The sequence below is a fragment of the Argopecten irradians genome, chromosome 6, assembly GCF_041381155.1.
Source record: "Argopecten irradians isolate NY chromosome 6, Ai_NY, whole genome shotgun sequence".
In the NCBI taxonomy this organism is placed as follows: domain Eukaryota; kingdom Metazoa; phylum Mollusca; class Bivalvia; order Pectinida; family Pectinidae; genus Argopecten; species Argopecten irradians.
In genome coordinates this window covers 16,846,598-16,859,805 of record NC_091139.1, presented here as the reverse complement: position 1 = coordinate 16,859,805, position 13,208 = coordinate 16,846,598, and the positions used below count along the sequence as shown (strand labels likewise).

General features: G+C 36.1%; 1 protein-coding gene across 1 annotated transcript; it reads right to left on the bottom strand.

Annotated features, from left to right (window-relative positions):
- Positions 1-6,633: 6,633 nt before the first annotated feature.
- On the bottom strand, positions 6,634-11,215 carry LOC138325165 (calreticulin-like). Its single transcript, XM_069270643.1, has 9 exons — positions 11,057-11,215; positions 10,005-10,109; positions 9,518-9,724; positions 9,188-9,282; positions 8,680-8,814; positions 8,214-8,402; positions 7,812-7,955; positions 7,420-7,597; positions 6,634-7,261 (listed from the first exon to the last, which is right to left on the bottom strand). The coding sequence occupies exons 1-9, from the start codon at positions 11,139-11,141 to the stop codon at positions 7,167-7,169; spliced, it is 1,233 nt and encodes a 410-aa protein (XP_069126744.1). The 5' UTR covers positions 11,142-11,215; the 3' UTR covers positions 6,634-7,166.
- Positions 11,216-13,208: the final 1,993 nt, after the last annotated feature.

Genomic DNA, 13,208 nt, shown 5'->3' with positions numbered 1-13,208 from the left:
CCATGAGGTCTCCTTTGACAGGTATGATACAAATTATATATAACACGGCTACAGTACACTTATTCAATACATCTATACAAGTCGGTGGTAGAGCGGTAGGGGTGTATATACACGGGTAGTTCTCAGTTGGGGTAGCACCGCTGTAATGCCTGCACATGCAGCTTGAGCATTAGAAATTCTGCCTCATTTCTGGTGGTTGAGCATTCACCCTTGTAAGAGAGGCTTTGGATTCTGTCTATTGGCCAAGACATGCCATAGCATTTAGCATAAAAACAGGTTTAGATACTAAATTAATTGGAAATGGAGATCATTGGTTTCCCTGATCTCCCTAAAGAAAGTGAAGGCTTTTGCAGGAATCTGGTGGCCAAAAATCTGGCCAAGGACATGCAACTAATTCTATAATTGTCTGAAAATTGAGTGCTCAAATATATGTTTATTTTAACTGGTATAAAGATTATGCAACAATTACTAGTAATAGTGTAGCGGGATTGGACTGGGTTACAAATCGGTGATCAGGTAGCTCAGTCGGTAGAGCACTTGGCTAGTGTTTGGAGGGTCACGAGTTCAAATCCCGGTCTGACCGCTACATTTTCTCCTCCCCTGTTACAGAATTGGCGCCCAACTAAATAACCCACAGTGGTGGTGTTTGGAAGGGTCTCGTATGTCTTCTGCTAGTGTTCAGAGGGTCCCGGGTTCAAATCCCGGTCTGGCTGCTACATTTGCTCCTCTCCTGTTACAATAGTATATTGGTTTTGCAACAAAAATCATCAAAAAAAATGTATAAACAGGCAAAAAAAGCCCTTTGCAACACAAAATCAGAGAGCTAGCCTATCAAAATGTTTAGGGGCCCCAAGTCCCCAAGACTTTCATTAGTGTTGACTAATATAGTATAATGTGATTGGAGTGGGATATGCTACAATAAAACGGGAATAAGTTTCCATAATACAAAGAAACAATTTACAAATATACTGAAGCCCCCCAAAACATTTACATTTGCATAAGTAACATACTGCATAATGTTGAGGCTGTTCTTGAATGACCCTGGCTGTTCAAATTCATCCTCGATAATCCAGGGGTTCTGATCACTTACAATATCTACACCCTTGGACTATCTCATAGTAAAACTGGAGGCAACAGAACAGGTAATTTAGTCATTTGATGTACATCAAAAGAGCCTTATAACGGTACACTGTGGTTGACTGTGTGGCTTTGATGTTAGGCGTCATTCTCTCTAGTCTTCAAAGGAAATCTTTGCTAGACTGTGATTGGTCAAATGTTTTCCGTTGAGCTGCCTTCAATTTCACTATGAGATAGTCCAGGGGTGTAGAGATCGTAAGTGATCAGAACCCCTGGAGTATCAAGGATGGCATGAATTATGTCAATAAGTATCAAAGGGAATGAGTTGCTAGGATCCAAGAAACTCAAGCCAATAGAGTCTTTGGTCATGTGGAATGAGGTAGTCTGGAAAGTCTTGAGAAAATTACCCTGTATTTATTTTACCAGTATCTGAAAACTGCCCATCAGGGGATATTTATATTATATCATTATATTTATATTCAGGGGTTATTTATATTACTGACATTATATCCACCCCTGAACTATCTCATAGTTAAACTGGAGACAGTTTAGCAGGGAAAAAACTGACCAATCACAGACCTGTAGAAAATTCCTATGAAGATTACAGAGAGAGTGACACCCAACTCCAAGGCAACACAATCAACCACAGTGTACCATTACTCAATATCTTTGATGTACATCAAAGTATCAAATTACCTACCTGTGACTCCTGAACTACCTTCAACTTTACTATGAGATAATTCATGGTTGGATATAACGTCGGTGACAGCAACCACTGGGGATGACAACTGCCCAACGAGGCTCTTTAACTCACCACCTAGAGATAGAGAACTAGCTTGTCGAATGATAGGTGTACTGTATTAAGGTTCATATATAGGCTTTAACCAGTGATATTTTGCAAGCCTACAACTCATTACTGTTCTGCAATTGAACAAAACTAACTTCATTAATTGTTGGTATGTACTCTGGCTAAATGTCAGTCTTACTGTGGATATGTAATTTGTGAAGCTGCTTGTAAATTTCAGTAAAATAAGAGAAAAATGTATATTTCTGGAGAAGAAATAGAACTCGTGTAAATTGCATTGATGGCACCAAATAAACATGCTATCGTGTTCAGTAGTGACTATGCCAGGTACTCCAACAGTTTGTTTGGCAAAATCGGACCAGCGAATAGCGCAGGAGCCTATTGTAGTAAATGCAAATGGCGGCTTTAAATGGCGGGTCACAAATATAGCATATAAGAAGACATTTTAATATATGCAAGTGCTCCTTTATACACTATAAGGTACTCTGAACATGACAAGAAGACTATTTACGAAAAATATAGTTAAAATGTACGAAAAATATAGTTAAAATGTGGACTTTGAGGCTCTTTCCTGAAATTTACATTTTTCGCCTCAAACAGGTCGGTTGAACTATTTTTTTCATGAAGAGTCTTCTTGTCATGTTCAGAGTACCTTATGGTATTTACGCCATTTATAGCAGCCATTTGCATTTACTACAATAGGCTCCTGCGCTATTTGCTGGTCCGATTTTGCCAAACAAACTGTTGGAGTACCTGGCATATTCACAACTGAACACGATGGCATGATTATTTGGTTCCATCAATGCAATTCACACGAGATCTATGTCTTCTCCAGAAATATACATTTTCTCATATTATACTGAATTTTACAAGCAGCTTCACAAATTACATATCAACAGTAAGACTGACAGTTAGCCAGGATATATACCAACAATTGAGGAAATTAGTTCTGTTCAATTGCAGCACAGTAATGAGTTTTAGGCTTGCAAAATATCACTGTTTAAAGCCTTTACATGAACCTTAACCATGCAGGCCAACTATATCTAGATAATTAGAAGAATTTTTAGTTCGCCTCTGGATCATTTGGTGTCAGTTTGCAATCTTTTGTTATGGTGTAAGTGTTGAAATAATGTTGCATGTATCTGTAACAACCGACAAGGGTTTCAACTGACTGATTTATGCCTTGATATAAGTGCTTAGAATTACATATATTGTTATGGATATGGACAAACATTTTAAGGGTAATACAGGATTTTTAGAATTTCAAGAGGTCAATTGGGCAAAAAATGTACCGTTAAAATTAAGCGCCTGGGTCTTTACATGTAAAAGCTAACAGAGGCAAATTAACATCTTGTTATTTTCATAAATTTTCTCCTTTGTAATTGTATGAAAAAATGATTTTTGCCCAATGTGTAAATTAAAATTACACTGGTAGAAGTATTTTTACAGCGTTTCCAGCCCCAAAAAGGTACATGTGAAAATTATACTGGTGCATTACATTTACACGAGTCTGTATAGTACGTAAAAGATTATGGAATCATAATTAATAATAGTGTAAAAACCTGTTTCCCTATGGTAGGTGTGAAAAGTGCTGAAATCCATATGTGTTCACCCAGGTAACTTAATGAAAAGTGTCCATTGGTTATACCATTATGGAATATCCAGGTTCAAGTCCTGGTCTGGGTTTCATTGATGGAATTTCGTCACTTACAATGATTATCAGTTCAATGGGCTGCATTCTTGCTGTAATAATTTCATCAAGGAAATTGTACAAATGTGCAAGTACATTAATATTAGCATTATTTTTCCGTTTTCTAGATGTACATGTAGTTAATGAAGGTTAATAAAATGAACCAAGAATAAACAATTTATATCAGCTCTATAAAGCACACAAAAATATACCAGTTTGTATAAGTGATTGTGTTATTTTAAACTTTGAAGATGCCTGCCTACACTAATTTGCTAGTCCATCTGACTCTATTCTTATTTATAAGGTGTGGAGGAAATCTGGAGTACTAGGAGAACAAGAGATCCCAGAGGGATCTTGGCGCCCACCAAAGAATGATCTATGTCTGACAACAGAAAGAGGGATCTTTTCCCTGCTTTTCAAACTTTTACTACATACTATATATGAACCTTGAGAAAGATCCTTTCAGTACTTTCTGAGATATGTAGCAGTAACAAACTTCAATTATCAAAATTCAAGATGGCTACCTGTCGATCATCTTGCTGACCGATTTGTCCAAAAATGCAATATGCACAACTAGGGTCGTAGGGGAATCTACATATGAAATTTGAGAGAGATCTCTTCAGTACTTTCTGAGAAATAGCGGTAACAAACTTTAACTATCAAAATCCAAGATGGCCGCCGGTCGGCTATCTTGTTGACCGATCACTCCCAAAATGCAATATGCACAGCTACGGTTCAAGGGGAACATGCATATGAAATTTGAGAGAGATCCCTTCAGTACTTTCTGAGAAATAGCGGTAACAAACTTTAACTATCAAAATCCAAGATGGCCGTCGGTTGGTCGGCCATCTTGTTGACTGATTGGTCCCAAAATGCAATATGCACAACTAGGGCCCTAGGGGAACCTATATATGAAATTTGAGAAAGATCCCTTCAGTACTTTCTGGGAAATAGCGGTAACAAACTTTAACTATCAAAATCCAAGATGGCCGCCAGTCGGCCATCTTGTTGACCGATTGGTCCCAAAATGCAATATGCACAACTAGGGCCCTAGGAGAACCAACATATGAAATTTGAGAAAGATCCCTTCAGCACTTTCTGAGAAATAGCGGTAACAAACTTTAACTATCAAAATCCAAGATGGCCGCCAGTCGGCCATCTTGTTGACCGATTGGTCCCAAAATGCAATATGCACAACTAGGGCCCAAGGAGAACCAACATATGAAATTTGAGAAAGATCCCTTCAGTACTTTCTGAGAAATAGCGGTAACAAACTTTAACTATCAAAATCCAAGATGGCCGCCAGTCGGCCATCTTGTTGACCGATTGGTCCCAAAATGCAATATGCACAACTAGGGGCCTAGGGGAACCTACATGTAAAATTTGAGAAAGATCCCTTTAGTACTTTCTGAGAAATAGCGGTAACAAACTTTAACTATCAAAATCCAAGATGGCCGCCAGTCGGCCATCTTGTTGACCGATTGGTCCCAAAATGCAATATGCACAACTAGGGCCCTAGGGAAACCTACATGTGAAATTTGAGAAAGATCCCTTTAGTACTTTCTGAGAAATAGCGGTAACAAACTTTATCTATCAAAATCCAAGATGGCCGCCAGTCGGCCATCTTGTTGACCGATTGGTCCCAAAATGCAATATGCACAATTAGGGCCCTAGGGGAACCTACATGTAAATTTTGAGAAAGATCCCTTCAGTACTTTCTGAGAAATAGCGGTAACAAGAATTGTTAACGGACGGACGGACGGACGGACGGAAGGACGGACGGAAGGACGGACGGAAGGACGGACGGACGGACGACGGACCACGGACGAAAGGCGATTTGAATAGCCCACCATCTGATGATGGTGGGCTAAAAACCACCAAACAGCAGTCGGTACCTGGCAACTACCCCACATGGGATTTGAACCCGCATCCCAGAGGTGAATGGCTTGTGGTAATATATCGGGACATCTTTACCACTCAGCCACCGGGGCCCCACTAATCTTATATAAGAATCATGATGACCATAACCATATTTGTCGATTGTACACCATGTATACATCAGCTTTCCGCATAATACTATGTTTCAAAGGTGAATTTCACTTACTAATAGTCTGGACTGAATTTGCCTGGATTATTTTTCAGATTGTAAATCAGGAATCCATGATGGCCACCACAACTGCTATCTTTATTTCTCTCTATTCACTCTCGGGAATTGCATATTACCATTACATCTCTTGCAGGTATATATAGTAGGTAGCCATTGTGACATCATTATTTTCGCAAGTAAAATGTTGTTTTCTCATAAAAGAATGATGCGACACAATAACTTCGTTCAAGAGCAGATAACTCTGTAATATGCAAATACAGAATTGTCACTAACGAGACATATAGATTGGCATCATCGCCTTCAAAACGATTACTAGTAATACAGTCATTATTTTGTATTTAAGTTTTCATTAGCCGAATTATTCAGAGGTGCGACGGTCTTTTGTCTTTGTACTTCATCTTCCCATGTTACAGAATTACTTCCCTTTCAGGTTGGTATCTATATCACATTGTGACGTCATTATTTTGTAATAGGGAGATGAAGCTTTCTATCAGACTAGTTCACCATAGCCATTAAATCATTTTGAGGTCTCGGTTAGGTATGTGCAACAAGAACCCAAATAATTAAGTAATCTTGTAATTCATTCTCAATAAATCAGAAAACATAACTAGGCCATATCTGCTTTTGACATTTAGAATTTTAAGAAATACTTCATGTATTACAGGATATTTCTTATATTTTCCAACGGAGTCCTTTTTTGAGGGTCATAAATTAATAGTTACCGATTATTTGTACCCAGAAGCCCCCTCCCCTCTACCAACATTCTTCGAGGCCTCTAGTTCACCTAACTTTCAATTCAATCCCAGTATTCTTTTTTGGTTTATATTGAGCAATAATTTCAATGGGGTTAAATCTAATCTCATTCTACTGCCATGGCCACCTAATGGGCTGAACATTGGTAATAGTATGCAGCTTCATCAAACGAAGAAAGAAATCACAAATAACACAAATACATTTGTTTTATAAAACAAAGTGTTTATTACCAGTAATTGTCATGTGGATCAAAACACTTGATAAGACCTGGACTTAAAATACAGTCTTAAATCATAGATAAAGTAACGACTATCAAACTACAAAGGAACTTAAAAAACAGAAATTATCATTAATAAAGTTTGATATGGGTTGAATTCCCAACCCTTTAAACAGTTGTTGGGGACTCTTTGATAATAAAGTAGCTACTCAGAAAGACTGTTAAAGCAAGCCCAGGTATCATACCATCCATCAGTTCTCAAGTCACAAACAAACAAATATTCCTTCATTCGCATCTCAACTCGTATCATTTACACAACATTCAAACACAGTTGCACAATGGTATAAGTTAAATCTGTGTCCCCACATTGTATTAAAAGTACTCCCAGTAAACGTTAGAAATTAACAAAAACATAATTGCCCCCACATGATTGATGAATGAGTCTGTTTTTTAAAAATGAATGTTCATTCAAATACTGCACTAACAAGTACGAATCACAAATGGAAACAGTGGTCATCTACAATTCATCGTGAGCCTCATGATCCTCCTCTTCATCCTCATCCTCCTCAGCTTCCTCGTCATCTTCATCTTCTTCTTCTGCTTTATCTTTTTCTGAAAAGTAAACAAATCTGTCTGTCAAATAAATGCCATACAACACTATAAATATTCCTAGAGTCTCCTTTCGAGATTAAATTTCCTCATTTAAAATTATGAATAATTGTATTTCCTTTGACACAAACATTTTCCTTCGTTCAATCATCAAGGCATACCTTGCTCTTTGCGGAGTTTTTCTTCTTCTTCTCTCTTCTTTCTATCTTCCTCATCAGCAGCCTCTTTCATTTTCTTTTCAGGTTCTTTTGTTTCTCCCCATGTATCCTTTCCTACTTTTTCCGCAAAAGCAACATCGTCTGTGATAAGGATGTTGTCAAAAATTGTTCCTGATTTCACCTGAAAATAGTAAAACATAATTTGAAACCTGACCACTGTACGATACAAATGATTGCTATAAAACAAAATCTTAAACTTTAAAAGGACAAGTTTGCAAAACATTGCGATAACTTATACTTAATAATTTGTAATGATGAAATCCATTCAAAGAGTTTAGATATGTTTGATGACTTCCAAGTTCCGAGATTGATCAAACCATTTTAAGGTATCTTACCTGCCATAAATCAAATCCAATAGCTCCAATATCACTGTAATGGTAAAGTTTATCATCAGGGCTGTATTCTGGGTTGTCAATTTCTGGATGAATCCATTTTCCTTTGTAATCTGGGTTGTCAATCTGCTTTGGTTTCCATTCTCCCTATAACAAGAGGCAATACATTGAATATGAATGTTATGGACTATTGACCAAACATTTTCCCTTCATTGATTTTTCATAGGATTTTTAAAACTCATTTGCAGTCACAGTCAAGTTTGGTCACTTTTCTATCTAAAATAATTAAACTTTAATAACTTGTATAGTATACAAAAACATCTGGGTTGACTTTTCCTGGTCGTTCTTTCAAGATCTAATTCCATGTCATAAGTGCTGTAGATGAAAGATGAATGTTGATCTTACCTTGTATTCTGGGTTATCAATCATTGGGGGTTCCCATTCTCCGTCCATCTCATCATCCCAATCGTCGGGCTTCTTGGCATCAGGGTCTGGAATGTGTTCGGCCTTATCCCAATCATCGGGCTTGGAGTCCTCTGGATCATCAATCTTCTCACGCTCATCCCAGTCATCGGGTTTCTTTGCTTCAGGATCCTAGAAAAATTAGCACAAAACATGATATAAAGTTCTTTCAGATATGAACCTTGAAACATAACTCAAACATAGGCATGTAAGTTGACCAATCAGTGTAAATTCTATCAAAGGTTTTAAAGGTTTCAGTGGTCAGACATTGATTGCATGTTCTGCTAGGATTTTTTGTCGTTCAATGATCCAGTTCATAACTTTCCAAAATTTCCATAAAAGCTATTAATTTAATCGCAAACCTTACAGATTAAACTTCATCTTATGGCAGCAAAAACACGTGCTTTACCTTGATTTTCTTGGCTGGAAGGAAGTCCCAGTCTTCTTCAAGGGAGCCACTCTCAACCTTCTCATTATCAATCTTTACTTCATATGTGTTGTCTGGTTTGACGATCAAAGTGTACAAATGTGTGAAAACATCATCCTTAAAAAAAATACAATATAAATTCAGTATCAACAATCATAAAGATTTAGACGAGACTTTTATTCTCAACTGATCATTGATAATTTACATCTGCTTTCAAAATTACAAATTTTTTGTATGTATAACTGTTCATATTTCACAGGTTTAATCTATAAATTCTGGTGTTCCTTCATTTCCATGATAATTTATTAGCTTTGCAAATGAAAACAAGTGTACAGCATACTGTTCATTCCATCTTCAAACGTCTTTTTGTCATTCATATAAATCTATAGGATTCATAAATATTTGAAGTTGAACCAAGTGAACATGTGAAATCAGTAGTAATATTAGTATATGATGAATGAATCTAGATCATTTTGTATTAATTTATTACCTTGCATCTGATGTCTTTCTTTGTTAGAAGATTCTTTCCCTTATAGTTGAAGATCACATGCACTTTCTTGGTGCCAGGGCCGCAAATGTCGGGTCCTGAAAAGTGAAATTAAAAACATAATTGCAAACATTTACATTTTTTGGCAATGAAAGTGATTTGAATTTAAACTTACAATTCTAAGACCTACAAATTACAGTCTTCATACATTCATTTCTTATTTTGTTAAATTTGTTCTTTCTGCATCTCAAAAAGACTTATCTTAATAACATGTCAGAAAGGGCTTGTGAACTTGTCATTAGGTTATCAAAAGTTTCTCTGTAAAATACATACCGAACATAATGGCGTATGGGGAGTCTCCGTGCATATCTGCCTGGTCAAGGTCTGAGCCGAAAAGCTTAGCATAACCACCTCCACAATCAATGTTCTGTTCATGTTTGACTGTGAACTGCACAACCAGAGTCTTTCCTTCGTTGTCAAAACTCTTTTCAAATTTTGCTGAAGCTCCATAAAAACGAGCATCTTGGGATGTTCGGATACCTGAAAAAGAATTGGTATTCATTAAAATAAATACAAAGTACTCAACTTCTACTACATTGGAAATAGTTAGTCTAAACGTTCCGGTATATTATTGCTATTTAAAAATACTATTACAATTTACAAATACTATCTAAATTCCTGTAGATACCAGACCATAGGATTGGATGTCAAAATTTGTTTTAGAAGGGTCACTGAAAACTTAACATAAGTGACATATGAAGTTTCATCAACGATTCAGTGAATTGTGGTAACATAAAAAAGTATAATACACTATACACACCTTTGTCCTTCTCAGCATCTCCGTAAAAGTTTCCTGCACTCAATTCAAACTTGCCCTGGTCACTCTTATGTTTGGAGTTAACCCATCGGCTTGTCCATGCATCGCCTAAAAGAAAATGTGCAATCTAAGTTGTGACAAAAATTTAATAACTTCTTAACCAGCCAAAATATATCGAAGTCTTACATGGTCAAATAAGGCCTATAACCATCGGTAAGCATATTTGCCTTTGAGCATATACCAATCATGTGCCCAACTCAGAAAATTCCACATAATCTTCCGATAGCTCTGGGCCTATGATTTATATACGACTGTCAGCTGACAGTATATCATTTAGGGCCTGCATGCACTTATTCCCTAAGGTTATTTGTATTGCATCAACAATTATCAAAGTAATGGTTAAACCAACATTTAGCTATATATAATCAAAGTCATTCCAAAGGCAAAATTTCTCCATTTTGGATTTTGGCAGGTAAAGTAAATGTTTAAGGAATTGTTTTAATATTCGTATTTAAAGTTTACCCAGTAACATACAATACAACAATTAATAGACCTATTACATGATGTGGAAGATCTAATTACATACAGTATGAAAGTTTGGACATGCACAGCTAGAGTAGGCCTACTTCATTCAGCATTTTGCAGCTTTCCCAAATATTCATATAAATTGCAAATTCCAGTACTTTATTATGTATTTTCACAGATTCAATACCTAAATAAAGTAATATGCTACAGAAGAGTTAATACCACACTTTGCCATGTCTGTGTGGGAGGGGCACTTTTTTGGTAAATTCGTTGAGTTTCTGTGCTTTACCAAAAACGATGAACGCTAACAGTACAAAAAATAAGTCAAGAAGTTAAGAGACAATATTTTGTTCACAGCTAGTGAGACTTGTAATAAAATGTATGCATTTAATAATAAATGACGTATCTGAAAACGATGCCGATTTAATATTGACATTTGACAAGATGATCTGGGCGCACATGCCCGGTTTGCAAGTAAAAAAATACTGCCGAGCGAAAAAATAAAGATTACCGTGCAAATAAATACCTACCATCAGTAAACTCTTCCCTGAACACAACAGTTGGTTCGGAGAAAACAACTCCGACCAACGCCAGCAAACACAGACACGTTTTCATCTCTTCAAGATCTTCTTCAAACTGTCCTGCTTGTTGTAATGAAAATGCCGGCTATACACGTGACAAGCCAGATGGAAGGCTACGATTGGTCAACTTTCAGCCAATCAAATCCCACCACGCTCTTGGACGGGGCACTGACAGGTGCCCGAACGTCATTCGGCCTACATCGCTCGGGTGTATTCGTCATTTCCATGTTAATAGCTTGTCCCAAAAGAGAATAGCTAAATTCACGCTGTAATTAAGTATATCATTGGAAGATATAAGACATTAATACCTAATGATGAAATAATTCCATATTTTGACAGAGCGGGATGTAATTTAACTGTTAAAATGGCATAAATTACTAAATTAACTAAAAACACTAGTACTGTTTTCAGTCGCTTAGAGATCTATAATATTAAATACAGCGTATTTATAAAGGGCACGCATCAATGCACAACTATGGGTTTTTTTTTCTATTCAGATAAAATTCATGATGATTGCTTTGAGAACCAGTTCCACAAACAATTTATATGGGCAAGGATTTATAAGATTTATATACATCTTTGATGTGGGGTACTACATAGCCACACATACAAATTAAGATTTATATGATAAAATCTCTGAGGTAATGAGGGAGCTTCCTTCATACGTGTGGTGAACTAAGCTTTTCTATGGAGAAAAGTTTAAAAGATTTTCAGGTACGGAATGTTCTTGAAACAGGGGTCAGTCCTAAATAATTTATATCTGGTTTTAATTAAAATTGAATGATATATTGAATGCCACACCTTTCAAGTAATTTATCGAACATTTATTTATTGTAACCATATGCAAGACCGATTAGCCTAAATTGGAACAAAAGTTGGTGAATGTATACATGTGTCAAGGTCTATATTAACTTATTCCAGTTTGACATGAAAACATATACTAAGGTCTCAATCACCGATATATAATCTGCACTTTTAGCTATTTTTTCTCGGAATCTATTTAATCAGTTGTCCCTTTCGAATGAAGGAAATCATATTGTATGTATATTAGTACCAAAAATCTTTTGAAATAACTAGTTCCGTTTAAAAAAAAAGATGAAATGAAAATGACGTTAGGTATTATTTTAAACATATTCAGCATTTTAAAAAAAAGGGAAATTAAAAAGTGAACAAAAGTTTCCAGTGTTTTTCATTTTTAAAGACTTTCTCTGAAAGCTCATCAATATTCGCGAAAAATCTATAAAACCCGGTAATGACGAGATTAGGATGCACCAGGTCATATTCGAGGATGTCCATTTACGTACACGTGTCCATTTGGGCAGACGTGGCGTTGTTTGTATATGTGTTTATAGTTGCGTTAGCCCTCTGGATAGGCACAGACCATAAACATACAGAACAGCTGAATCAACCGAGATAAAGAAAAGCAGTCTGATTACCTTAGCTATAGTTTGCCATTAAAGACTATCACTACTTCCGATTAAGAAACATATGCCACTGATAGAAATTTACTTATGAAGTTCACGTGTGTACATTGATTACTTAGTTAAATACATACATATATCACTTAAATTGATCATGACCAGCACAATAATCAGAAAGTCAATTCTAATTTTGTCTTTTTTTTATTGTTCCCGATAATCTATTGACTAAAATAACGACATTGAATTATATATATCAACTAAAAACTGTTCACATATACATATATTTTCATATTGATTTCACATTAAAAACATGTAAATGTATTATTTACAGATAGTTTGCTGAATGTGGTCAATGCCATTGTCGTAGGGGTATGATGAACGTCACAGATGTTCGCTTACTTAGTCACGGTATTTCAGGGGATGATGTTTCTCGTTAGTTTACATTGATGAAAGCAGGTCCGACACGTTTGAGGACACTTCATTATTCACTTTCTTTCAAATGTTATCTCCATAATCTTTTAGAAAATATACAATATACTTCATATTTCAGGCTTGCAATGTACACTTCATCCACGATATCAATAGAGTTGTTTTGTCCAAAAATATTGCAATGTACACTTCATCCACGATATCAATAGAGTTGTTTTGTCCAAAAATATGTTATTAAGAGAAAAAATGTC